The sequence below is a fragment of the Oreochromis niloticus genome, linkage group LG23 (assembly GCF_001858045.2).
Source record: "Oreochromis niloticus isolate F11D_XX linkage group LG23, O_niloticus_UMD_NMBU, whole genome shotgun sequence".
NCBI classification, from domain to species: Eukaryota; Metazoa; Chordata; class Actinopteri; order Cichliformes; family Cichlidae; genus Oreochromis; species Oreochromis niloticus.
Window position 1 is genome coordinate 17,294,996 of NC_031986.2, and position 27,516 is coordinate 17,322,511.

General features: G+C 42.4%; 1 protein-coding gene across 1 annotated transcript; it reads right to left on the reverse strand.

The window, feature by feature from the left end:
* Window positions 1-725: 725 nt before the first annotated feature.
* LOC100692262 (sodium/potassium-transporting ATPase subunit alpha-1) lies at window positions 726-27,335 on the reverse strand. The gene is made up of 23 exons (XM_005452357.3): window positions 27,085-27,335; window positions 13,709-13,822; window positions 12,987-13,046; window positions 11,252-11,353; window positions 11,027-11,128; window positions 10,728-10,841; window positions 10,304-10,438; window positions 9,602-9,719; window positions 9,259-9,527; window positions 8,871-9,179; window positions 6,802-6,936; window positions 6,499-6,691; window positions 6,240-6,415; window positions 6,005-6,141; window positions 5,378-5,528; window positions 4,142-4,310; window positions 3,892-4,046; window positions 3,621-3,744; window positions 2,628-2,773; window positions 2,417-2,547; window positions 1,624-1,725; window positions 1,393-1,484; window positions 726-1,116 (listed from the first exon to the last, which is right to left on the reverse strand). The coding sequence occupies exons 1-23, from the start codon at window positions 27,094-27,096 to the stop codon at window positions 1,088-1,090; spliced, it is 3,075 nt and encodes a 1,024-aa protein (XP_005452414.1). The 5' UTR covers window positions 27,097-27,335; the 3' UTR covers window positions 726-1,087.
* Window positions 27,336-27,516: the final 181 nt, after the last annotated feature.

The following is a 27,516-nucleotide window of genomic DNA, read 5'->3' on the forward strand; positions in this document are numbered from 1 at the left end:
GACGGCATACTTCCTGAGCTCATGCAATCTTTGAATCATGCCTGTTAATGATGAAGTGCCGCCTGAGGACCCGAAGTTCACATGCATTTTGTTTCCCCATCCTTGTCCCTTGCGCACAGAGATTTCTCCAGATACCCTGAATCATTTGATATTAAAACTGTAGACGAGTTTTCATAATTTCACATTCACGAACATTATTCTGAAACTGTTCAACAACTTATAGATGCCGTTTTTTTTGCAGATTGAACCTCTGCCTCTCCAAGATGCTCTTTTTATACCCAATCATGTTACTGACCTGTTGCCAATGAAACCAGTTAGTCGGAAAATCTTCCAGATGTTACCCTTTAGTATCACTTCTTCAGCCCTTTGTTACTCCAGCCCTGCCATCGAATTCCCCTTTAACAATTTCATTAAAAATTGTTTAAATACGAGTTTAAACATTTGATACATGTTCTATTAAGAATAAATAAAGGTTTACAAGATCATTCCATTTTTTTAACATTTACATTTTACACAACATTCCAACTTTTTTTTTTTTTTTTAAGATTTACCGTTGCATTTCAAAAAAAAAAAAAAAAGAAAAAAAAGAAAGAAAGAAAAAACAAACAAACAAACAAACAAGCAAAGAAGCAGCTCAGGCCATTTGCATTACATTTTCATGTATTCATTCAAAAAGGCTGGAGATTTCCCAGACAAGCACACACGATTAATGATGACAGGAAACATTTTTGGGACCTGACTCGAGCGCATTTTTATTTAACGTTCATAACTGTTAAAAACATGTATAAAATTGGTCCTGTTTCAGAAACAAGGCACGCATAGTCATGTCAATGTTCAGTGTTCATGTCATTATTAGCATTATCATTTATCAATATCATCATCAGCATCATCATCAGCATGTTCCATCTCAGTATTTGTCTAAGAGTAGTATCAAGCATTCCCTAATATAAAAACACGTTCCAATTTTTTATTTATTTTTTTTTCCACAGAGGTTAAAATTTTATTCCGAGCAGCAAGACAATATTCATGCAAAGACGGGAGTGGAGGAGAAGATGCGAGCTGACTGGACTGACAGGCTGACAGGTCTTTAGTAGTAGGTCTCCCGTTCCACCCAGCCTGGATACAAAAGGGAAGAGAAAAAACTCACTTGATTTAGAGGAAAACTCATTGGACACATTTCATTATACACTTTATTTTAAAGCACGGAAAGAGGCAGGAGGATGGCAGAAGATTTAAGAGATGCTAATTTTTCCATTTTAGCCACTAGCCTCAGGGAGCAAAGAAAGAAGAGAGGAATGGGTAGTAGAGAATGTAACACACACACACACACACACACACACACACACACACACAGAATAAAAAGGATAATAAAGGCATGGATTCTGGACTCACCTCCTGGGCTGCGTCTGAGGATCAGCTTACGGATTTCATCATAGATAAAGATAAGCAGGGAATAGGGGAAGGCGCAGAACCACCAGTTGGGCCTGGAAACGCACACAAACACAAAAGAAGATGAGAAACTGATCCAGAGCCCCAGGTCTGGATGAACGACATGTGGTAGGTAAACCAGATTAGAGTCCGTAAAGTACTTATTGGTGGTTTCTGGGGGAGGGCTTTACTTACTTAAGAGGATACATTCTGAGGGCAACATCCATGCCTGGGCAGTAGGAGAGGAAGGCAGCCAGGGCGGTCTCCTCAAACAGTCCAAAGATCAGGATCTTGTTCCTGAAAGAGCAACAGAAATAAATCAGACTGAGTATTTCTAATTTTATATGGTTTTATTGTCTTTGTGCCGGGATGCTGCGGTGGATGCGCACATTAAATATGACCAGAGCTCCACAAGTTCTTAATATGGTTATGTCAGGCTCACAGACTTCAATTGTGACCATAGAACTGGTTTTAACTTTGTTTGTGGTGCAATCACAAGGAAGTTGACTGAAAAGTAAGGACTGCCTTTAAGACTGCTTGTTTTAGACAGTGGCTGACCTGAGACGCACCTTCATCCAGTCTATAATAATTTTTTTTTTTTTTTTTTTTTAAAAAGGACTTTTGAACTGTGAAATGGGCTAAGCTACTCCAGTCAAGTCCATGAATAACAATGTGGCACTTGAAATGATGAGAATAGTTTCCCTTTAAACAACTGACACTGATCTGAGCGACCGATGCAAACCACAGCCCGAGTGCTTTTTAAATCAAGTATATCCTTCTTAGAGCCTAGAATATATGCAGAGGTTAGCTGGAGTTCTTCCCAGAGAAAGAGCACTGCTACTGCAATGTGGATAAATAAGCATGACATTAAAGGTGGCAGCTGTTTCAGGACCATTTCAGAATGAAATATCCATGGCTAAGTTCAAGCAGAGGTGACGGAGGACAGTGATGCACCTCCGCGTTCACAAACGGAGGGCGTTTTACTCACTTCATGCCCTGCTGGAAGACTGAGTTCCTCCTGGTCTTGCAGATGATCAGATCAGCCCACTGCACGATGACGATGCTGACAAAGAAGGCCGTGTGGCAGGTGAACTCCACGATCTTCCTCTGCTCGTAAGTCTGATGGAAAACACATCGTTTACATCAGCTGATGATGGAACAAACTTTTACTTGAGGTCTTCCTTACAAATGTTACTCACCCACTGCTGTCCGTAGCTGTCCTCCAGGTCATTGATGTACTTGTTATCCCAGGAAACTCTGATCCCCACCAGGGTGGCCGGCAGGAAGCCGTTTTCAGCCAAGATCACAAAGTAGGTGAAGAAGCCTGCCAGAGCCTGGATCATACCTGCAAGAGGGGATAATCATTATGTCAGACACTTCATAACATTCTGATGTTTTAATACTAAAATGATGAATACATGCAGTTAATTAGTGTGAAATTAAACTGGAGTCAATCATTTATTGATTAAACAGATCAGCTTTGTGCTCTTTCGGGAAAAACGAGACGAACAAGAACGTAGTCGTCTGAGTCGGTGAATATGATTATCCAGTCCTTTGGGTAATTTTCCGGCTCAAACCATTTGTCAATGGGTGAATAATTAAGTAAATAAATCTGATTAACCAGTCTTTGAGGCATTAACGACTTAGAATAAAAATTACAAGTCGACTAAATTTCATTTTAAAATCATTATCCATAAGATGAATAATCCATAAAAAGATGCTGTGATACTTTAGATGTCTGGCAAGATGCACTGATCATCATCAGATATTCAAAGCCTCCTTAATGCAAACCCCCCAAAACAGTTATATAATTTTTATTAAAACAGTAAGGAGGGTGAGAAAAAATGTGTCGCTTTGAGGAATTCGTTTGAGTCTGTCGTGCTCTTATAAGGAAGTTCAAAATGGTCAGAAGGGTCAGGTTTATTTCTGGCTTTATTACCGAAGAGGGAAACATCAAAAGCTCGAGGCAGTGCTCTGTCATCACTCAAACATACAACACGCGTACACTTCAACTCTCTATCACTGCAGGACTATTTATGGTGCATGCCTCTCTTCTTGTTATCTTGGACCACCCAGACACTGAGCTGCCCTCTTAGAAAGGAAAAAACATCTAGCAGAGATCCAGGTCTAGAAAATGTCATTTCAGTGGGCAATTTCCAAAATTCGCATTCAAGTTGAGGCTGTCTGTTTACCGATTTGTCCATAGGCTATGCTGATGAGCCTCTCGTTCACCAGCTTGTCTGTTTTGGGGTTTCTGGGCTGTCTCTTCATGATGTCGCTCTCAGCTGCTTCATAAGCCAGGGAGATGGCAGGGACCTGAGAGGCAGCACGCAGTACCAATCAACAAAACAAAAAGCACCAAAAAACATAAAAGTTCAAGTTCTTTGTTTTTCAAATAAGCTAAAAATCATACAACTGAGCAATGAATCCCTAACCGGCAGGAGAAAAGAAATAAAACACTACCATGTCAGTTCCCAGATCAATACAGAGGATGGTGACGGTTCCCAGGGGCAGAGGGATGTTGGCGATGATGAAGAGGAGGAAGGGGGTGATCTCGGGGATGTTGCTGGTCAGAGTGTAGGCAATGGACTTCTTCAAGTTGTCAAAGATCAGACGGCCTGATGAGACCAAGGCAAATTTGTTGTATTCATAGTTTAAATGCTCCTACTACTTACACACAAGTAAGCTAGTGTCAGTTTGTACAATCTGTTACCTTCTTCCACTCCAGTGACAATGGAGGCAAAGTTATCGTCCAGCAGGATCATGTCGGCGGCCTGCTTGGAGACGTCGGACCCGGCGATGCCCATGGCGACGCCAATGTCAGCTTTTTTCAGAGCTGGGGAGTCGTTCACACCATCACCTGTCACGGCCACAATGGCTCCCTGCACACAAGGTGGTGCCGAAGTCAAATTAAAAACAGAAGGGGAAAGGCAAAGCTCTTTCTTTTGAGTGACGTTACACCGTGTGACACAATAATCTCCTGCCTTGTGAAAGAAAAGCCTCAAAAGGTTTCAGGGAAACTCCTATTTTTGTATTTGACAGCTTTGACAGCTGTGATAAAAGTGAATAAGAGACATAAATGTGGGATCAGTGGAGGAAGAGTCCTATTCAGCGCTACAGTGTTACGTGTGACAAGGCTTTGGAAGTATTCAGTGGCTGTGCTGGATGCCAACAGAGGCAAAAAAAACAAACAAACAAAAGCCTGTGGGATTTCCTTCATTAAAAAAATAAATTAAAAAAGAAAAAAGGTGAGCGCTTCAATTATTTGTGACATTAGCTCCACACAGTGTTATTATTAGGCCTCCCACTCGAGCTAATGAACAGCGCACCAAGCATATTTTTGAGATTTATTAAATGGTGATGAAGAAAGAAGCCGACAGTTCAATTATTTATAGTCGAACGTGCATCAGTAAACTACCAGATCTACATTTCACTGCACCTGATGTGGCAAATACCGGCTGTTAAAGCGCGGAAATGAGAGACGTGTTTGAAATGTTACAGTCATAACAGTCTGCTAAACGCCGCCCTGCAAATAGCCGTGAAGAGTCTGTGACGCAGAGTTATTTACTGAAACCCTTGATCAGACATTATAAACAGGAATTATTTAAATAAATAACTCCACAGTCAGAATCCACGTAGACTTTGAGAGTTTTCCCCTGCTTACTGATGCGCTCATAGATATTCATGCGCACGGGTGAGCTCACAGCTTGACAGATGTTGGCGCTCGATTATTCAGCCAACTTGGTAAATCAGACCAAAGCAACAATCATAACCGAGCACTGGGAGAAATTCACAGATGCATTTACATGACAAAGCAAAGGCAGGTGCTGTGTTTGCCAAACTAAAAAACACGAGCACAAACGCTGCAGGTGTTTGTGCGAGCAGGACGGTCCGCTCCATAGCACAGGTGAAAGCACTGCGCCACATTTTCACATTTGTTTTGCTATACCTGTCTCTGGCAGCCCTCCACAATGATCAGCTTCTGTTGCGGCGAGGTTCTGGCGAAGACGATCTCCGTGTGGTACTTCAAGATGTCGTCGAGCTGCTCTGGGCTCAGATCCTTCAGGTCGCCACCGTGAACGACGCAGGCCTTGGCATCTCTGTGGGGAAAATGACATCCAGTAAGCAATCTGAACTCTTTCATACTTCATTTTCTGAGGGTGGAAATTATAATGCATAATGGATAATGGCCGAAACACCCGATGAATCCAAGGTCCACTACTGACGATGTGTCCCAAATCTTAACATGATAAGATGTGTCCCTGCAGGTTTTAGATGTGTCGTTGATCCGTCACAGCTGATTTAAATGGATAAATGACCTTCTCAACATGTCTTGAAGTTCTCCAGAGGCCTGGTAATGAACTAATCATGTGATTCAGGTGTGTTGACCCAGGGTGAGATCTAAAACCTGCAGGGACACCTGCCCTCGCAGACTGGGATTGGGGACCCCTGATTTAAAGCAATGCATTGTCAGGGACTACAACATCTAGTCCTTTTACTGAATGTAACAGCCACATTTAAAAAGAAAAAGGGACCAAGTATATGGCCATGAGGTAACTCCACAGAAAGTTGGTACCTTGGATTGACTTCGTTGATCGGGATGTTCAAACGTGCAGCAATGTCTTCAACAGTCTCGTTGCCCTCAGAGATGATACCCACACCTTTAGCGATGGCCTTGGCTGTGATTGGATGATCACCTGTTACCATAATCACCTAGAACGAGGGAAGTTTGTGCTGATAAGTATAATAAGTCAACACTCTCATTTATGAAGTCTAAATGTCTGTTTTGAATGTGATCTCCACATGCATACCTTGATTCCAGCACTCCTGCATTTACCCACGGCATCAGGCACAGCAGCACGAGGAGGGTCAATCATGGACATGAGGCCGATGAAGCACAAGTTCTCAGTGGGGAAGTTCACCTCGTCGGTATCAAAAGCAAAGTCCTCTGGGAACTGCTCATCAGGCAGGTGATAATGGCAGAAACCTAGATTGGACACGAGGTGGTCAGGTTTCAACTCAGTATTATGAATTCAGAAATTTAAACCCCCAGCAGCCACAGAGCCTCACCCAGCACTCTCTCTCCCAGACCTCCCAGCTCGAGGTACGCATTCTGGAAAGAGTCTTTCATCTCGTCATCCAGAGGCTGCTCTTTGCCCTGCATCATGATGGTGGAGCAGCGGTCCAGAATTCTCTCTGGAGCTCCTTTCATGACCAGCAGGTGCTTGGACTCTCCTTCGCTGGAATTCTTGTGGATGGAAAGCTATAAGCACAGAACAAAAAAAACAGGAACAAATTTTAAAAACTGTTGTTTTTATATTGTAGATTTCATGTAAATAACTATACATTATGCACTGCATACTTTTGCCATACCTGGTACTTGTTAGTGGAGTTGAAAGGGATCTCAGCAATTTTTGGGGTTTTCTCCCTCATTTCTTGGACTGAACCACAGCAGAGCTCAATGCACTTCAGCAGAGCTGACTCAGAGGCATCACCAGCCACATCTCTCTGGATGATGAAGATAAAATGGGGAAAACAATCTTAAGTAGATTATCCAACTATTCAACTGGGTTGCCAAATTACTGGACGGAGAGTTTGGAAAAATGTTCTCTGTTAAATTTACTTTGGAGAAAGGCATAGCACAAGAAACAAAATGCCCGTTATAATTTTTCTTCCCATTATAATGACAGGCCTTGATGAAAACCAACCCCATGTTTACCCTTGCCTCATTCTTGTAACAGTGACAGACAGGAAAATAATGAGCAGTGAAAGAACATGACTGATAATTATACAAGTGATACCAGCCAGATGCTTGCAGCTGATTAACACACACAGATACATGTGCACACTCAAGACACCCACACAGTAATGGGTTATGGACTCGCGGGGGAAAGTCTTGGAGCCAAGAGACCTACGTGCACCTGCGTGTGTGGGTGTGTGTGTGTGTGTGTTGTTGTGTGTTTTTGGGGAGGTGGGGTTCACAGTAATTATGTAGTTACGTGTGTGTGTGTGTGTTTATGTATATGTGAGCCACTCCAGTGGGAGTGATGTGAAGGAAAACAAGCCGGTCTGTCTAAGAGGAAAACATGTTAGCAGGGGTAAAACTAAATGAAAGCACAATAACAGAATTGGAAAATCATTCATAATACAGAATAATGTAGAGCTGGACAAGATATGATTTTTAAGACCGATAACTTGGTGATTTAAATGTTCAACATATCGGCCATTTTGTTTTTTGTTTTTTTCAACTTTGCCACACAACAAACAGATCTTCTCCAACTTTAGTTACGTTTACTTATATTGATGATAATGACAATGCAGTTCCATAATAATCTAGTTTTATTGTTACAACAAGGCAGTGATTATTTGTTCTTGCTCTGCTTGACTCTCCTCGGATCAGTTGGCAGATAAGCCAACGGGGAAGTTGCAGAGTCCCTTCTGGTAGACAAATGGCACCATATCAACACTGATAACGCCGTTTAAGGCCGTTTCTCCCTTCTCTTCTTGGAATTTTGATTTATTTGCCATTATAAACAGCAAATATCAGCCATCGACATACTGCCGCCAATATATCAGTTGGGCTTTAATTGCCATTGTGAGCATTGGGATAAAAGCATGATCATGACCGTCATGCTTTTGTAGCCATTGCCCAAATGGGCTGCCAGCTGTGTCTCATATCAGTCGGGCTCTACAAAAATAAAGGTTGTTTACCAGAGTAATCTGCAACCCCTCCCCCAACTGATGAATGCTGTTAAGTGTCATGTGGGCCTGTTTTTAAAAGGGGGCTTTTATCATAGGCTTTACAGGATTCTTTGGTCAGTAGCACGCCACAGAAATTATCAGTGGATCTCCCAGCTAAGTCAGCCCACTGGAAACGCCAACACAAAGTACTGAAGCTTTGACACTCTTGATAAATATGTCCTAAACTGCTTTATCATGAAATATACACAAAAGCTGGAGCATCATTACATTTCCTTTCATAGAACCGAGTTGGTCTCTTGTCCTTTGTTACAATATTTAGAGAGGCGTTCACGCAACCGAACAGGTGTTACAAACACTGGGAATGAAGTGAACAACATTAGAGGATAAAAACCAAACAATAGGGCTGAGGAACACTTGTGTTTTTCAAATTATTTGAAAAAAGGGCATATTCAAATTTAGATAATGAGTCAGCAGTACTGGAGTTTTAAATCCTGCCCACATAATGAGCACACAAACTAAAAGCCTACAACAACAGAAAAACGTTTCTTGCTGTTGAACAAAGGTTTTAAGAGCACACAGGCTTCTGTTTTTAGCTTTTAAAGCTAATAATTTCCTAAAATACACAAACACATACACAATTTATGCAGGGAAAAAAAATCCAGTGAATGATTCAATTTGATTTCAATTATCCAAATAAACAGAAGGACACAAACGGTTTCTGCAGCAGGTGAAAGGCCTACCTTTAGAATGGGAAGGTTGCTCTGCTCGGCCAGGAAGACGGCGCGGTTGCAGAGTCCAGCGATTCTAGCCAGAGAGGCCCAGGTGGCAGAGCTCCTGTCAAAAGAGGTACCGCTCTGGTTCTCAGTGGTGTCAGCCTCATGGATCTGGTTGTCAAACCACATGTGGGCCACGGTCATTCTGTTCTGGGTCAGGGTGCCGGTCTTGTCGGAGCAGATGGTGGAGGTGGAGCCCAGAGTCTCGACAGCTTCCAAGTTCTTTACCAGGCAGTTCTTCTTGGCCATACGCTTAGCAGTCAGGGTCAGACACACCTAGAGAGGAGAATGCTTGGGTCAGCCAAATGTTTGAGAACCATTGGATCTTTAAGACACATGAAACATCTGGACTCACAGTGACAGTAGCGAGGAGACCTTCTGGCACGTTGGCGACGATGATGCCAATGAGGAAGATGACGGCCTCGAGCCAGGTGTATCCAAGGATAAGGGAGAGGATGAAAAAGGACACGCCGAGGAAGACTGCCACGCCAGTGATGATGTGGATGAAGTGCTCAATCTCGATTGAGATCGGGGTGCGTCCAACTTCAAGTCCAGAAGCTAGCGTGGCGATACGACCCATGACGGTACGATCTCCGGTGCTGATCACGATACCACGGGCAGTTCCTATCGCAGAGATAAGATCATTAGATAAAAATCAATAAAACATTAGCTTCATTGTTCATCGTGTGTCATTATACCTTCAACACAGTTGGTCGAGAAGAAAGCGATGTTCCTCGTCTCCAGTGGGTTCTCGTTGGAGAAATCAGGAGTACGAGTCTGGGGCTCTGATTCACCAGTCAGAGATGAATTGTCCACCTGAGTGGAAACAACACAACAAACATATGGTAACATCTGCCTTTGGTTAAAATAAAATCACTGAAAGGTTCCTTGTGGCTCATGAAGAAGCTCTGCCTTAATTGAAGCATTTCTCTTGGGTCTTGACTTCAGGTTTGGGACCCAAAACGGGTCAGCGATTTGCTTTTTTGTTTTCCATAACAAAATCAGTGCCTGTTAATAAATGAGGCACAAGTCAAGTAACTAAAATAGTGACTTCAAAGGAAGAGTCAGAGAGGGTAATTAGGTTCTTCATGCTCCACTTCACAATCACATGGCAGCCTGATAATGAAGTGTTAAAAATACGAACAAAGAGTGCATGACATTGTTTGAAATCCACAATAAAAACAGAATTAATTGGTCACAGCGAGCCTGGATTTTATGAAAGGAAGCACTATTTTTAGAGAGACACTTCAGGAGCTTCGAATCACTAACAAGCACTGAACTGAAGGATTAAAAGGTTTGCCCTGGATGATACTGATGAGAAATTGTTTGCAGGCATAAAATCTAAAAAAATTAAAAATGAAATAGAGGCAAATATAAATAACTTATTTTGGAGCGCCCACCTTGCAGCCGTGGGCGGAGATGATTCTCAGGTCGGCAGGGATCCTGTCACCACCTTTCACCTCCACTAAATCACCAACCACCACCTCCTCAGCGTTGATGCTCTTCTTCTCACCGCCACGAACAACCAGGGCTTGCTATGAGAGAAGAGAAGCGAGAGAAACAGATGCTGATGTGAGACAAAACGAGTCGGGGGGAACGTCCGAGTCCGTCTCAGCTGATTTCAGAAAGCACTGTGTGATTTAACAGGCATGAGACTGAGACAACAAGAGCAATTAATTGTTAATTCCCTCTCTGCTGCTCAAAAATAATAAACACAATAATAATCACTGTCACAACACTGCTTTCAGTGTAATGTAATCAGCCAGCAGGGGTCTCATTAGAATAGCAAGAAAAAAAAAAAAAAGACTCAAATGTAACAGGCACCTGTGGGACCAGGTTCTTGAAGGAGTCCATGATCTTGGAGCTCTTGGCTTCTTGGTAGTAGGAGAAGCAACCAGTGATGATGACGACAGCAGAAAGCACAACACCCAGGTATAACTGAATGGCAAAAACAGCAAGTTCAGACTTTTTCCCAGCAGTTCCTTTCTTATCCAACTTAGCTGCCTTTATTCTGTTAAGCTTCTGAAGGTAAAACCTATTAGGAACAAGTGTCTAGCATTGCCTGCTTTATGATGTCAAACTGGCTGAAATCATTTTCCACACAGTTAAGGATTATATCTTACATTATCATTCGCAGGTTCCTCCTCCATTGCAGCCTGGATACTATAGGCCAGGAAACAGAGGATGGCACCAGTCCACAGAAGCATGGAGAAACCACCAAACATCTGAAGGAAAAACGAGAACAGGACTTGCCTGTTAACTCACGAACTTTATGAAACTCGTGTCACAACTTAACTTCGACGTCGAACCCCCCGACAACCTCCAAACGAGGAAGATTTTGAAGTTACCTGTTTGCAGAATTTGACCCACTCTGGGGTGGTTGGAGGGGGAGTGAGGGCGTTGGGTCCATCACGGGCCAGGATCTCAGCAGCCTTCTCACTGGTCAACCCCTGACATGAGAAAATACAGAAACAGGATGTTATAAAAGTGCACCAAGCTGACACGCAAGAGAACTTGGACAACAATGTCTGCCTTGCAATGTCTTCATCACCATCTCCCAACCAGGGATGCATACACACACTGCCGTGTGTATGGGGGGGGCAGTAGGTGCTACTAGTTGCCTGGAAACACATCATCAACAGGAAAAAAATAACAACAGGAGTGCCATCTACTTCATCAGCAGGTAGGAGGAAGATGAAGAAGTGAAGATGAGAGAGGAGAGAAACATGAGGCAAATGGGATCATATGAAATCAGGGCAGAGGGGCGTCTGTGGCTAATAAATTATTCACGGCTGCTTTAGACGCATGCATGCGCACGCATGCATAGCTCGGAGACCCCACTTAGAGGGACTGATTAACTATTCTCCTTGATCCCTCCTGCATGACCAGGAGCACATTTGCATGAGGAGACGGGGGCTGTTTGGAGCGTGCGACTGAGATGGCAGTGGCTGGAGACTGGGGAAGTGTCTTTAAGACAGGAGTGTGCATTATAGTTCATGCATTAAAGCCAGTGTATGAATTATACAATACAGTCGTCTTGCCACTGGGCTAATACCAAGAAAGTTAAGTGCATTTCCTTTTACACAGTGGCATGTGAGGTTCTGCTCTGCAGGGTCTGTCACAATAAAAACAACTTACTGCATGTATAAAAACTTAGACTTACAGTTATAACAAGCTAGGAACATACCTGAACTCTGCTTCCTCCAAATGATCGACAGCAAAGATTTTAAATTTGATTCAACTCTCTGTGCCTCCTCTCTTTGTCTCATTTCCATTTCTACTCCTCTTTGTCCCACTGTTTCTCAGTTAAAAGGTTTTAGCTTAACGCACTCGTCTTAAAAGTGAGGTCTAGGAAGCCGAGGGCCGCAAAATATTTTCTCTAAAAATCATAATATTCTGTTCTAAAGAGTCCTCTTTATAGATGGGGGTCATTTATACCAGTAAAACAAGCATATTGCGACCATCACTGCCTCCCACGTTATTTTTGGACCTGCATAATCTTCATCAATCTGTCATGAACAGCAAACTATCCCTGCTACTGCATAGCTTGGCTAATCCAGCTAGCCAGCTGGCGAGCACAGGCAAATATTTTAGCCAGTCCACAGCATGAAGTGACACAGCTAAAAACTGGTGTTAGGATTATGAGGGGGGGGGGGCTCTCTCCCCTGGAAGTGTTCCCTGGGCCCCAGAAGTCTGAAGGTGCAGTAGCAGCCTCGACAACCCTTCGTCACGCGAGCACAGATCGCTCCCCTCTTTAAACAAAGTCTCGTGTTTAATTCATCCGAGCACCATTAATCATTCATGTGCCGAATGTCAGCTGTCAGACCAAAGAGGAAAAAAAAAAAAGAAAAAAAAAAGGGAGTTAAAGGCAAACAGCAGCCAGTTTGCAGCTGGTATTGCAGCTTGTTTTATCTAATCTCCGTGATAGATGGAGACACTTTGATGGAAATACTCTCCCCCAAAAAATTACATTACGATGCCAGAGTCTGGAGACGAGGACAGCGGCTGGCAAAAGTTAGACTGTTTAAGGTTTTTAAAGCAGACAGAGAGCCAGAGGGCAGCACATTTTCAGCTTTCACTCACATTGGTGAGGTCCGTTCCGTATTTGCGGTTGAGCTCATCCAGGGTTAGCTTGTGATCATCCTGCAGGGACACAGAGACAAAGTGGCATCAGACCAGAGTTCATGTAATCCAAGTGTGTGTGGGCTCGATGTGCTGAAAACCAGTGATATTTACTTTCATTTTACAATGACTTCCTCATATAAGATGAATAAATGAATGGAAACATAATGAGCCAACAGAAGACAGAGAGAGGAGGCGGTGAAAGAAGAGGTGAAAAATGAGAAGGGGAAAGATAAATGTAAAGTAAGTAGGAGGATGAACTGAAGGAAGGCAGCAAGCAAAACAGGAGCATGAAATGAGGAAGCAGGAAAAAAAAATGGAGAAAAACAACAATTAGGCAGTGGCAGGATGAAAAATTATGTTTTTTTATTCGGAATTTAATGAGAAATTAACATGTGATTGGTAAAATAAGGTATGATAGATAAATGAAACTTTTTTACTTTGACAGCTTTGTGAATATATTGACATCAGACACCAATTTGATGCTCTTTAGTACTGGCTGCATTTTGGTATTCCTTGTGGAGAGGTATATATGAAGGAAGCAGCGGTAGAAGATGAACACAATAGAGAGGACAGAGTGTTCAAATGAAAGGTGGGGGACTGGACAATCACAGGAAAAGGTCCTGAGGTGAACAAACGTAGCAAAAAAAACAAAAAACAAAAGTGACCATTGACACACTCACCATGTCCACTTCCTTCTTTAGTTCATCCATATCCTTTTCTTTCTTCTTACCCTTGCCCTTCTTCTTGCCGCCCTGCTCCGAGGTCGCAGCGAGCTCATACTGCTCTCGTCCTTCCTGGAAACACAAGGCAGATGGGGGTTAAAAAAAAAAAACCCAAAAACTCCAAAAAGCTAAAAAAAACTGAAAATGAGATACTGTTTAGTTACAGAAATAACTTTAGAAGCTCTGGTTGATTCGTGAATGATACCAATAATGCATAAGTTGACAGTCAAAAAGGTACAAAGTATAGTGTTAATAATGAGACACCACTGAAACGGTTTTGCTTTAATGACGAAACAACCTTAAGCTTATTGTTCTCTCGAGTCACAGAACTTTGGGTTCAGATGTCCCAAACTTGGCAGACGAAGAAAAAGCAGAAATTATAATATTCTATAAAAGTAAATTGACTGGTAGTTATATAGTACTTTTCTACTGCAAGCTAATTGAGTGCTTTCTTACTACAAGCCATATTCACCCAGTCTCACACACACATTCATACAAGTGTTTTTGTCTATACCTAAATGCTTTCAACCTAACAGTCACACTGAGATGGATGCATCGGGGGTGCAGTATCTGGCCTGAGAATACTTTGACATCCACACTGGAAGAGCAAGGGATCTAAACCTTATAACTCAATTTCCCAAAGCAATTTACATTTTTCCAGTATTTTTTTTCTCTTTTTACACATCCCCCATAATTTTTTTTGATGCGAGTGCATCTTCCTTTTTGCTGCTCATACCGAGGCTGCTCGCGGCGGCTCAGAATTCCGGATAGATAGAGGTGGTTTTCCTATGTTAGCTTCTTTAAAACGTGCATGTTCAGCTGGGTGAGGGTGATTAAAGTGCCACCCCCCACCCCGACTCACATTTAAGAACTCGCCGACGACCGCGGTCACTTTGCTAACAATGCATGCGAACTGCCGCTTTGCTAAATGACCTATGTATGAACGATTCGTCAACCAAAAATTTTGATGATGACTAATAATGATTTTCCTCATAAAGCCATTGTCAACTTTTGTTATGGATGAGTTTTATTGGTTTCCTAATGAGATCTGACATTAAATCAAGACATTAAACCAACCGTTCAGTCTCGGAGTATAAACACAAAGGACATTTTTTTTTAAAAAAACAAAAAGATTTCCAAGTGTCCAAAAACCTTACTGACCTTCATATGGCCGTTTTTTGATGTGCCACCACTGGATAACATACCAGCACAGATAAAAAGAAACCGATACATGTGAGGCATTTAATTCTGAGGGATTGGACAATTCTGAATTCATTCTGGGTTTATATCCACATGCCTATAATACAATTTCTACCATGTAGTTATAAAGCCATATAAGATCAAATCTTCGAGCCTAACAGTGAGTAGGTTCCCTCCTGTGATGCCAAACCAGCTTTGACCCTTTGGGGCAAGGACATAAAACCTCTGGGAGTATCCTGTGGTTTCTAACACTGAGACTTTGACCCCGGATTCTTTGGGTCATATGGGTCATGTGGGTTTGCGGTATGGGGCGCATTCTAGAGAGGCCAGAGGAATGCTTGTTTCAATCTATTTGGTAAATGTAGTCCTTTAATAGCAGTTTTTTGCTGCATGGCATGGTGCATTTCCTTGCTGGGGGAAGACTGTTGCCATTGGTAACTGCCATGGCCCTTACAGTGGGGTGCCTTTTCTGCATTGGTATTTGGGTGGATGGTTTGATCAAAGTGACATCCACATGACATTCAGAACCCAAGTTTTGTTTTTTAGCACAACATAGCAACAACATGATGGATGTTATTCATTCCACCTGTCAGTGGTTTAAATGTTGGGGCCAGTGAATATTAATCACTGCATGACACTTTAAGTGGAGGTGCGTGCCACTGATTTAAATGGACTGCAACCACTTGATGGCACACATATGCTAAATAATAATATGTTACAACTTGAAGGTGAAACTTCATGTTCCAAACCTTTTCTGTGCAGAAACAGACAAAATCATGCATAAGTAACACGATGACTACTGCCGAGGTGCATCTGATGTCTCATGACTCAAAATGCCAGAAGACATTTTGCCATACTGCGTCTCTTTAAGCCTCCATGTGGGTCAGTGCACTTAAAACCAGATACAAAAATAACAAACATGGCCTTGTCTAAACCTCAGAAAACTTTGACCTAAATTGGTGAGACAAACTGCCACAAACTTCAGCCGACAGTCCAAAGAAAGAATCGTCACCTCTTAACTTGTCACATACATGTGGACGCCAGCTGTCACTGCAAACAGCTTTTTTTTTTGCAGTAAACTTCTAAAAGCCTCTTCTTTTTTAAAAATAATAATCCATCTGTAAAATTGAGTTTCAGCAACTGACAATTTTGAAAATGTAAGTCAATTAAGCTTTCAAAGGATCAGTCGAGCTCTAGAGGCACATCTTTATCTGCCAGCATCAATAGTCTCACTTCGGGGAGGAGCAAGCGTTCCCGGTCAGTTGCGAGATAAGACTTTCTCTGTGGTGAGCCAGATTACGGTGCTGGGTGAAACCAGTTTCATTTGTTGAAAACACCCACGTTTGCAGAAAAAGGTGTCACTGTTGCAAGCAAACGCATGCACACACAAAGCACTTTATTCACTCGCCAGTTTTCTAAACGCAACGTGAACAGTTATGCACCTCAGCCAAACGCCAGAGTGGAACAATAAACCACACTAGTCATTTACTGGTAGTCACACTTATATATATCACACTATTTGTTGATTTTAAACTCCAACTGGGACACAAATTATCTTGCTGTAGGCAAGTAAACAGAATATCTCCAAATCTGGATCTTGCAGTGTCCACATAGAATCACTCATAGTAGTGAAAGCAGGTTTAAATGTTATCAAGTAAGGAAACGCCTCTGATTTTACATTTCACGACAGAGCAACAGACGGCTGCACAAAGACTGCGCAAAGACCGTCTTCTAAATGGCCAAGCTAGAGAGACGGTGAGACAGAGTGGGAAAGTGGAAGAAAGAAAGTCACAGGAAACAGCTAGGGGTAGAAGCTGCGTTATTTTTAAAGCCCAAAACGCACAGCTCTGAAGCAGCACTTATGAACTCCTTTCTTCAACAGTGAGAAACATCGCAAGGCAACTCCATGCGCTGCTGAACACCTTTATCCTGTCCAGGGTTTTAAATGAGGTGAATAATGAGCCTACAGTTTATTGACACCATAACCAGATGGCCAACATAACCACTCCTTATATATGAGGACATGAACATCCTGCTTTCAGACTGTCCAAACTCCCAGTGGTTATTATGATACTCCTAAAAGACTAAAGTTATAGCCTCTATATAAAGACTTGGTGATATGATGAAACAATCTGGCAATAATAGGAAATTATACAATTTTACTTTCATTCAGATTTGCAGGGTGTCTGAATCAATGCAACTGATGTGCTTTTTAAAGCTTTTTACCACCGATCAATTATTATTTAGTCACATTTACAATGTTGAATTCTCAAAGGAAGATAACCAAAATTCTCAAATTGATATTTTATTCCAACTGTCCAATTTAACAGATCAGCCAAAAGCTGATATCCACTTAAGCCCAAAATGAAATATTTCAACAATTATTTTGTACATGGCCACTTGACTAAGTGCAGACATTAAAATTCCTGTTCTTCGTCGAGGCCCACCATGAGACTGAACGCTTCAGCTGCCTTTAGCCTTAATGTGGCACATTAACAGGCTACATAAAGACTCTGACTGTGATTAGGAATACTGATAAACATCACCATATTTTCTACAGTCGATACTGATATTTGGAGAATTGAAAAATCCTACATATCGGCCGTTTGCTTTTTTTCCCCTTCTGAAACAAACACATTTGTAACATGGAGGGATTTATGAATCCTCACTAGTTTAAAAATGATTGTTTTATTGCAGACTGATCTCAGTCAACCAACCAACTCTGATCAAGTCAGCTGGTTGTTATTTGTTCCAATTCAAATACAGGGGAGTTCCCTCTGGTAGTCAGCCTATGCAGCAGCAACACTCATACCATGTTCAAGTGTCTTTTTCCCATTAATTCATTTATTGGTTGTTATCAATGACACTACCAATATACCGGCAAATACCCAATAGTTCAGCTCATATATCACAGATATATCAAGCAGGCTGTAATTGTCTCATAGTAACGGGATGTAGGTTTTTATATACTCAAGTAAGATCATGTTGATATAACCTGGACAATTAGATAACTCTGGTTTTAGTAGCTAGTGCCCAAATGGGCCATTAGCTGTGTGTCTTAACAGGTTAAACACATGTTTGATTCTCAGGGTTTGTGCTACGAGGGAGAGAAAGCTAAGCTAGTGTGTGCTTCACGTATGTAACAGAAGACAGCAACTCTAGAAGCAGACATCGATCAGTGGTTAAGTCCCATCAATAATTCAGCGCTGTACAAGGTACAGCACTTTAAAGGTGTTAACATGTTAGCAGAGAAGGAGGCTGTCCAACACCAAGTGACTACCAATTTGCCTCATTCTTTAGGTGGTGATATTTTGGACCCAGAATGACTATAAATGGACATCCTGACGACAGTCCCAGTCATGGAAACATGCTAACTAATATTGTTTTTCTACCACATTAGCCCTTAAAGTTTCCCAGAGAGCCACCAGAGCACTGTGTGATCCCAAGCACATGTTGTTATTGTTGCTTGAGCCCCCTGGCCAGCTAAGCTGGGAAAACACCAAGCCTGGTTCTCGCTCTTAGCCTCTGGAGCCTCAGGGGGCCCTCAGGGGCCATCTGGCTTTAGTGAGAACACTCATGAAGAGAGGACCAGATCCCAAAGTTGGACACACATTTGTTTCCAACAGAGATGACACCAATTTGAAGAGTCTGTAAAGCCCAGTACTCCATGTATAAAAGTTCACATCCTGAACAATGTTTTATTGATAAAAATTCATTCACCTCTAGCATTTTGGATATGAAGAATACCAGGCTTGTGTATACCATCCCTTCTAATCAATAAATCATGCATTTGTCTTTGATAGCTTGTGATTATGATTTGATCATTTATCATCCACGACTGGATGCACTTCTCAGCTGAATGGCCTCAGGAACGTATCACCTAACTGACGCATGTCAAATATATCATTAGACTGTGTGCAAACATTAATCGTCCTCAGAAAAAGAAGTTGAACTGCAACCATTTTAATTTTGACTGTCCAACTTAAATAATTAAATATCCATTAGCTTAAATAATTACAGTTTTGGTTCTTTAATTACTGAATAGTAGTAGTTACATTAATTATCCTATTTAAGGTCAGACTGACACAGGATTTTTAAGATGAATACTCATGTTCAGTGATTGAAAAATCTTATATATTAGCTGATCTTTTCAGGCACACAAACCAGTTTTTTCATACATTTGTTATGTGTAGCTACTAATTAGGTTTTAGGATAATGACAATTTTATATACATATTTGTATTGTTGACACTTGTTTGTCTGTCTGTGTTTGTCTGTATTTGCCACTGACATAGTGGCAAATACCCAGCATTAGTCAACTGTAATGGTTGGGCTCTAGTCCTAATAGGAAAGATAAGTTTATAATTGAAGTATCCAGAAATGACATTAATAAGTCATTAGTATTTTATGTCACAGCAACAGTGTATTTATGAATATGAATGATACATAAAAGATGCCAAAACAATGCAGAGAAACCCCAACTTGGACTGGTGATCTGTGAGATTTTAAACACCTGCTATTTCAAGTCTTTCACTTCAAGTAAATGATCAGAGTCTGAGAAGATGCCAGAATAGAAACACTAACCCGCTACAGAGCACAAAGTCCCTGATGGCAGACTCAAAAAAGAAAGCAGCTGACAAGCAACAGTCAAGCCGGAGCTGCTGCAACGCTCCCCTAAGTCTGCTCTTGACATTTCTTTTAAAAGACCGAGTAGATTGAAAAGTAAAGTTCTCTGTGTCTCGCACCTCAGTCAGTTGATTTGTCATTGTGCGCCTCAGCCAAAACACTTTTTTTTTTTAAAAGCACTATCTACTCCCTCCCAGCCTTGAACTGGAACCTAAGTTTATTCTTAATCAAGTGACACTCAGATTATTTGTAATCACACAGCATTTCATTCAACTCATTGCTACTGATAGCATTCAGCCTCTAAAGGCATTTGCCTTGACTATAAAGACAAAACAGTGTTAACGATCCCTCTGTAGCTCACTGCCAACACGTGGCCTTAAAGTCAGCCACACTTGTGTGCCATTTCTTTGTTCGGTCTTTGATGCATTACCATCGAAGCACCTGCCTCTGTGTGGGGAAAGCCCCATTTCATCAGTTTTAAACCCAGTGAACCTACTCTGGTCCTGTCAGATAAGGGTGACACATAACTAAGTCCCATCAGGGATTTTACCCACCCTCCCCCAGTCTTACTTGCACTGTACAGAAATGACTGCATCCCCCGTGACGGCGCTGCACCTGTCACTTTACTAACTGCTACTCAGACATCATAAATTAACACGCAGAGGTGCTGCACCTGCACTTACTCCACAGTCACATGTTGACAGCTCATCTTCCTGGTCTCAGAAGAGGCAACAGAGAGTCAGGTGACTCTGAAGCTTTCGCGGTCTTTTTTCGCTCGCAAGACGACAAATCAAAGCACAGAGTCAGAGAGATCAACTAGATTAAGGATATCGCACAAGACATCGCTGTCTGCATATTTCCTGATGCTGATTTAGCTCGAAGCACAGCTGCAAACAAATACTACTACTTTGAGGATTCTGGGGTCCAGTGCACTTAGACTGAGAGGCTTCTCATAACCTTGAAGAGCAGCATTCAAGGTCAGGGAACTCCTTACAGCAGCAAGGTGGTTAAGATTAGAAAGAAAATGCAAAGATGAAAGTGGGGAAGGAGGTGGTATAAAGAGAATACACCGACAGATGATGAGCAAGGGAAAAAAATGAGAGGGAAGGATCTGCTCTGAAAAAGCAAACGTCATAATAAACTGGTATGAATTCTCCCTGAACAATGGCCTTTCGTACTACCCTCACAAAATCTGCATCAAACACACAAACAGCAGCCTCACAGAATCGTTTCATGTGCTTGGTAAGACCACAGGCATGTGGGCCATGTTATCCGTTATGATGCTGACTAGTGCTCATTGTTTTTTCTTGCAGCCTTTTTTTTGGGAGATTTTTGGGAATTTCAAAACAGGCTGGAACCATGCTCTATTTTGTTTGTCTGCAAAAAGGCTACACAGTCCAGGAACTGTCAGAAAGATTTCACAACATTACAGACGGATATCAGTGACATTTTTATTAGCGATTGAATCCCGTGAGAACTAACCGGTAAGAAGAAGGCTTGAGATTGAAAAAGAAGCATGACAAAATTGGGGAAAACAGCGAAGGTTTGCATCTCTGAGCAGGAGCAACTTCGCTGACCCCACTCCCTACTCCCAGCCTCCCGACTTTTGCTCCTCAAATGGGAGAACAACATCCTCGGGGCTCAAGTGGACATCAGAAGAAAGCGGTCGAGCAGCCACATATTTTAAAGTGTTCGAAAATGTTTTACAGGCAGAATTCCTGTGAGCGAGTCCACCCTGGTGCCAGGGTCTCTTGCCAGATACAAAAGCTGCTCATTCAACTGTGCCCCCACAAACACACACACAAACACACAGACTGTCCTGGGACTTTGCCCGGTTGCCACCAGCGACTGTTGCCACACCTCTGGAGATATGTGAATGGACAAAGTCACGTGTCACAGCCCCTCCTCCTCCTCCCCCTTTCTTCCCATGCCCCCTCCTCCTCCTCCTTTATCCTTTCATTTCCTCCAACTACCCTTTTTTTCTGTTTAAACACTGAAAAGAAAGTGTGTTAATTTACATGGGGGCATCGTGTTTAAAACTCCCTCCACGTCCCTGTGACTCTCAGCTTTTCTTTTTTTTCCCCCCACAAAAAAAAGAACAAAAGTGAGTGAATGAATGAATGAATGTCCGGCTTTGCTGGAAACTCAGTGTTTCCTGAAGAATTCAAACTGCAATCTTATGTCATAATCGCACGAGCCAACAGCTCAGTGATTCAGCCTGCAGATCCTGGATCTGGATTTTAACATGGCGTGGAAAATTCCCATATTTCCTCATGCAGGAAGGGAGCACAAAAGACAGCCACCCATGTGTTCTCTGCAGGTTTTTGGTTTTTATGTCCATGTTCCACATTTACTCAGCTACAGGCTCGCAGGGAAAGTTCAAAGAGCTGCCACGGAAAACAAATCACACGGCTCAAGCTTCTTAGCAAAACAGAGGGGAAGGCTCAGGGAGGGATGGCATGTGGAAGAATTGAAGGGAGGGAATTAAAAATAAAAACGAGGAAAGCCAGAAAGAATGGCAAAGCAGGAAAGAAAGAGAGGAGCTAAAGACGGGAAACAGATTGATGGAATGTAGCAAACACAACGGGTAAAGATTGACTGAGCGTAGGAAAAAGAAGCAGAGAGGAGGGGGTACGCGGTGTTCGGAAACAGACAAGGGGTACTGTGTGACAAAAGTCCCAGTTAATACACAGTGACTGCCAAGCGGAAAGAATGTTAAATCCCCAGTAAAGAGAGGGAGCAGGACAGGAGCAGAAGGAAAACAGGTACAAACAGAGAACAAGGGGGAAACGAACTGTAAGGAATGGATGTGAAGGTGTAGATTAAAAGTGGGCGGGGACTAGCATGCCAAGTCAGCTTATGGTGGGAAGATGAGGGAGAAAAGTCTTTGATCTGAGTGATGGGAGTGCCATCCAGAAACAGCAATATTAGCCTCCTTTCATTGCTTATAGCATGTACACTTCAATATTTTAACTACACTCGCATAGTCATATTTTCCATGTAAAACTGCAAGCTCAAGATCAGAAAATCCTCAGCTGTGTCCTTAACCAGTACTTCCACAGAGCCAATCTGCCTGTCCATAGATTTCAGATAAGACAAATTCAAGGAAAAACTTAACATCGGGTGTTTCAGTAAAGTACCGCAGCTACACGTTCCTCTACACCTACTTTGGTCATCCTTTGTATTAATTTGCCAAGTTTCTAGAACTTCATTAGGGTCCTCATTTGGCATTCCTAAGGACGGTGGTGGAACTCCCCAACATGTCCGTCCTAAAACTTTCTACTAGGACTGACTGCACCCTCTTCAAATAGTTATCATTAGTGACTGTATTGCCTCCTCTACTAGCACCTACTCCCTACTCATTTGACTGAACTCAGTTTTTAAGATTTCCCATTAGGTGGTAGTGCCTGGTCTACTGGGCTGGGGTCAACAGACTTCATGCCACTGATTGGCTAGGGAGTGCTGTCATCTTCACAAAAATCTAACCCCTCCATTTTTTAAACATGGAGATGAGGGAAGTGGATGCACACAAACCAAGACCGTAGTCCAAAGACTAGGTGCAGACATTTACCATCAGCTTAGCAGCAGGTATACCGTTGCCTCTCTGTTTTCCATTGCTGTGTTGCGTTTATGTCACATGCAAATGTTGTCACAGGATCTTTGGGCCACATTGCTATAAGGACCCCACCCACAGTGAGTGGTAATTGAAAGGGGAAAAGGCTGAAACTGAGCCAAGTCGAATCCAGTACAGTTGAGTTGGTGCTAGTGGAAAAGAGGCATGTGTGTCCTACAAAGAGGGCATTATCATTCTGAAGAAGCTTACTCCCACCAGAATGAAAATGACCAGCAGTCACATTGTAACAATATGACGTAAGCTTTGGTTGAAAGGTCAAAACTCAACCCTCATAAACCCAAGTCAAATTTTGCCATATTTAGCACTAAAGAAAAGAAAACCCCAGAAGGGTGGGAGCCAAAACACTGAGGCTTTCCAATGCAGAGTCTAGAAACTGATGGGAGATGTCACAGAGGCTATGGCAGCTATGGACATTTCCACCAGTTAGAAAGACCCCTTGTTGCATTTGAGTGATGCACTTTCAGCTTGTTGGAAGGCTGATTTTGAATCCCCCCAAAAAACGGAGTTCAGGAGGCAGAGAGCCACCTGAACAAAAACCAACACAAAACCAGTGGACCTAGGGCTGTGCGATATGACCAAAATCTCATATCCCGATATTAAGACATCTATTGTCCGATAACGATATAAATCACGAAAATGTAACATTTTCTGTAAATTCTGTGAACCTCGGGCAGCTCGACTTGCGTGAAGTGTTTCCAGCTGGGCGTCGCGTACCTGGAGTCGAGTGTTTTAACTGATGCATGAAACGATACATTTTTAGACATAGGTTGTAACGGCCGCCGTTTTCTTTGTGAGTATTTATTACACAGCGTGCTGCGGGGAAAAGCCTGTTCTAACGTTTGAGTCTAAGGTTTATTTTTTAGCACCTGACGGCTCTTTTTTGCTTCTCATCCGTAAATACTCTGCATCTTTCACGTGATTCAGTTTATTTTGAAAAGTCTCAACAGGATCTTGAGCTTTATTGTGAAAGGTTTATGTGGAAAATAAACAAGCGGACACGAGGTGGTTTTACCGTCGTTGTTGCTAACGACAACGCATACAAACAAGCACTTGTCCATCTGTAGTGTGGTTGTATTAAATATAAGAGAAAGAGAGAACTTTAGGAAATTAATATAGCCACTACAGTGACCATCAAAATAATGAAAAAATATTGCCGTAAACAGTTTATTTTGCGACACCACGAAACAAACGATAGCGTAAAATGAAACGATAGACGTTTTTCTATCGTCATCCGATATATATCGTTATATCGAACAGCCCTAAGTGGACCCAAACCATGCCAGCTCAAAGCCACCGGATCCCCCTACCACACAGGTCAAAATATTCCTCTTCAATGTGTCATCCATCCAAGTATGATTAAGACAACTGGGCAGTTTAACTCCCTATGAGTGCAGAACGTATGCTGCACGAAAACAAACAAATTCAACTTGATAACCCAATATTCATGCAACTGTGACCACTTCACCCTAACCACCCATTTAAAAGAACAGGATAATTGTTGTTTGGTGAAAGGAAACCGCTATAGCTAAACTAAAGCGTTTGAATTGGTGGTAAAAAGGGATGATTTTAAGGACCTGAAACTTCTTAATAATTCAGCCAACTGAGGAGAAAAAGATCTTAAAGGTTGAGTTAGGTAAGATTATGAAATATTTAGTCTGCTTCGCCCCCATTACTCCCCTGAAAGCTTTGACAGCTGTCTCTGCGTTCAGATCCCCCACTCCGCAGTGCTCGCCTAGTTAAAGTGCAGAAGCTGCAGTTTAAACAGGTGAGGTAACCCTTCTTCTTCTGCACTTCAAATTTAAACAAAAGCAAAAACAAGTAAATATAGATAAGCTTCAGCTACCTGCTCCTCTTTACTAAAGAGCTTTTAATCCATGAATGGATCATTCAGGTTAAGAGAGTGCACTGCACAGAAATGTCCGCACCTCCTCCATTATGTCTGGAAGTTGTTCGGCAGTGGCAATGCGGCAACTGGTGCCTCTTGGCTCCCCCCCTGATGTGCCCCCACCTCCCTCTTTTCAAGCAATCAATCCACCCTCTAGCTAGCTCACTTTGCTTTTGTCTCTTTATTGCACTGTGCTGTTGATGTGGTGAGGAAAAAATTAAAAAAGGGCGAAAGAGTAATGTCATCCTCATATTATGAGAGGAGCGAGTGGGAGGCACACTTCCCCCCCAAAAAATAATCTTCCCGTACCTGTGCTCACTCTCTGCCCCACTTCTTCTCCATTGCAACTTAACCCCCCCTCTCTCCCACCCTCTCCAGGAAGGCTCTATGGTGGCCATCATCTCTTCCAAGTCTAGCTATTTGTCCGTGCCAGCACTGAATGTATTTGAGAAGAGGAGAGAAGAGGAGAGGGGATGGGGGGAAGGAAAGAAGGGGGAGACACTGTGGGGGAAGCGGAGGCTCGAATGGGGGCAGGGCATGGCTTTCATCACATATGGGAAGGAGAAAAAAGAAGCGGTGGCCAAGAAGCTGAGAGAGGGTGAGGAGAAAAAAAAAGATTTTCAGAGTGATAAATGAACTCTGCGGAGACAGAAGGAGGAAAAAAATGAAAGAGGAACAGACTGAATGAGGCGTTCTGCTTCACATCTCCCGCCAGATCTCTCTCGGCCCATCTTCCCTCTCCCCTTCATCCCACCTCTCCATCCCTTGCAGGCTGAATCTGTAATGAGTGCTTCCCCTGCGCAGAATGGCAGGGTGTGGCGACTGCTGACATTACATGCAACTGGCTTCAGTTTCATCCCCTACAATTCAAGCCGGGGAGGGGGGAGATGATATCAGCCATACCAAGAAGCAACAGAAGAACAATAACAGACTGAATCTTTCGCTGTAAAAAACCTTGACACTAATATATAATGAAAAAGACAAGGAGGCGTGGGAATTTTAAATCACATCAGAAAAAGGGCTTAAACTGTCCTCTCTTTTTTTTTTCCTCTTAACAATGCTTGCAAGCAGCTTATAGCAATTTTAATCTATCAGTGATGGATTGCTGCCACCATGGTGCACAATTACCCTTTCTTCCATTATATTCCTGCAGTTAAAGTTACAATAGCGAACCCGCATGACACAAAACTACCCAGCAAGCAGTCGAAGAAATTCTCCCTAAAAGGAGGTACGGCTGACTTCAGATAAGTTTAAGATAGCTGCTCGCAGTTGCAGGCAGAGAAAAATGGGTCGGGCTGCTAACATATCCCTCCCACTGCCAGGCTGTTATTCCCAGAATAAAAACGCCTGGTGCTAAAATAAAATAAATAAATAAATAAAAGTAGCGAGAAAGAAAAGCCACAGTTCTTCTCTAAAGGCGTACATTTCCGTGCTATGTGCTGCTCACGAAGAGCTTTCCCACTCGAATTGAAGCTTAAAGTGGCTCTGAAGTCAGTAAAGTAAGCACACCGTTACTTTCTCGAGCGGGTTTATTTCCACAGCTGCACCGTCGCAGCTGGAAAACTGGAAAACTTTTGACAGCTCAGGCGGTTCAGAACATCTCGTTACGTAACGGGACGCCGCTCAAAAGCATCTCTGTGAGCGATGGAAACTTACTTCACAGCGGTCTTTATCCTTGACGGGCTCAAGTCAATGACAAAATACATAAATAACAGAAGAAGAAGAACAAGAAAAGGGGGGAGTCTCTACTCTCTGAGGGTTCGAAACACGGAAGTACCCCTCAAGAGGCGTTTGAGGAGAAGGCATTTTGAAGCGTTTTGAGCAAATCGTAACACATGGTATAGCATCAGCGTCGACTAAATCGAACCACTTGTTTGAATGGCGAACTTTCAAATATCTCCTTTTGCCCACCGCTTATTCTCAGCGGGAGCAAATAAGAGCATTTGTGGAGTCGAACAAAGAGGTAAAATAAACATTTTTTTATACTCACTCCTCGTCCCATGGTTGCCCAAATGCGGGGTTAATTCTTCCCAGTTCAAGTAAAAAAAAAAAGAGCAACGAAACTCCACCTTAAATTTATATACAGTTAAAAAAAACTAAACAAAAAACAAAGATAAAAAAATAAAGCTCCTGGATGTGCCTGTTATTATATATATATATATTTATTTATTTTTATTTATTTTTTGTAGTCAGCACGTGTCACTCCTCCGCAGCATACATCCGAGCTCGCGAGCCGTCGCGGCAGACCCTCCAATACTTATAGACGGCGTTTCTTCCATAGTGACGTCGACGCCATTTGCCATGGTAACCCCACGGATGGAGGCGGGGCATCCTCCATTATTGGGCGTTTTTTTTCTTTTTTCTTTTCTTTTTTTCTTTTTAAGCGCCACACACGAACACACACAATTCAACACTGATGGGC

Coding starts and splice junctions, on each gene's coding strand:
- LOC100692262 (XM_005452357.3), bottom strand. Junction 13,047..13,708: donor TAAAGAAGGAAGTGGACATG/GTGAGTGTGTCA, acceptor GTGTCCCTGCAG/GATGATCACAAGCTAACCCT. Junction 1,726..2,416: donor GTCTTCCAGCAGGGCATGAA/GTGAGTAAAACG, acceptor TTGCTCTTTCAG/GAACAAGATCCTGATCTTTG.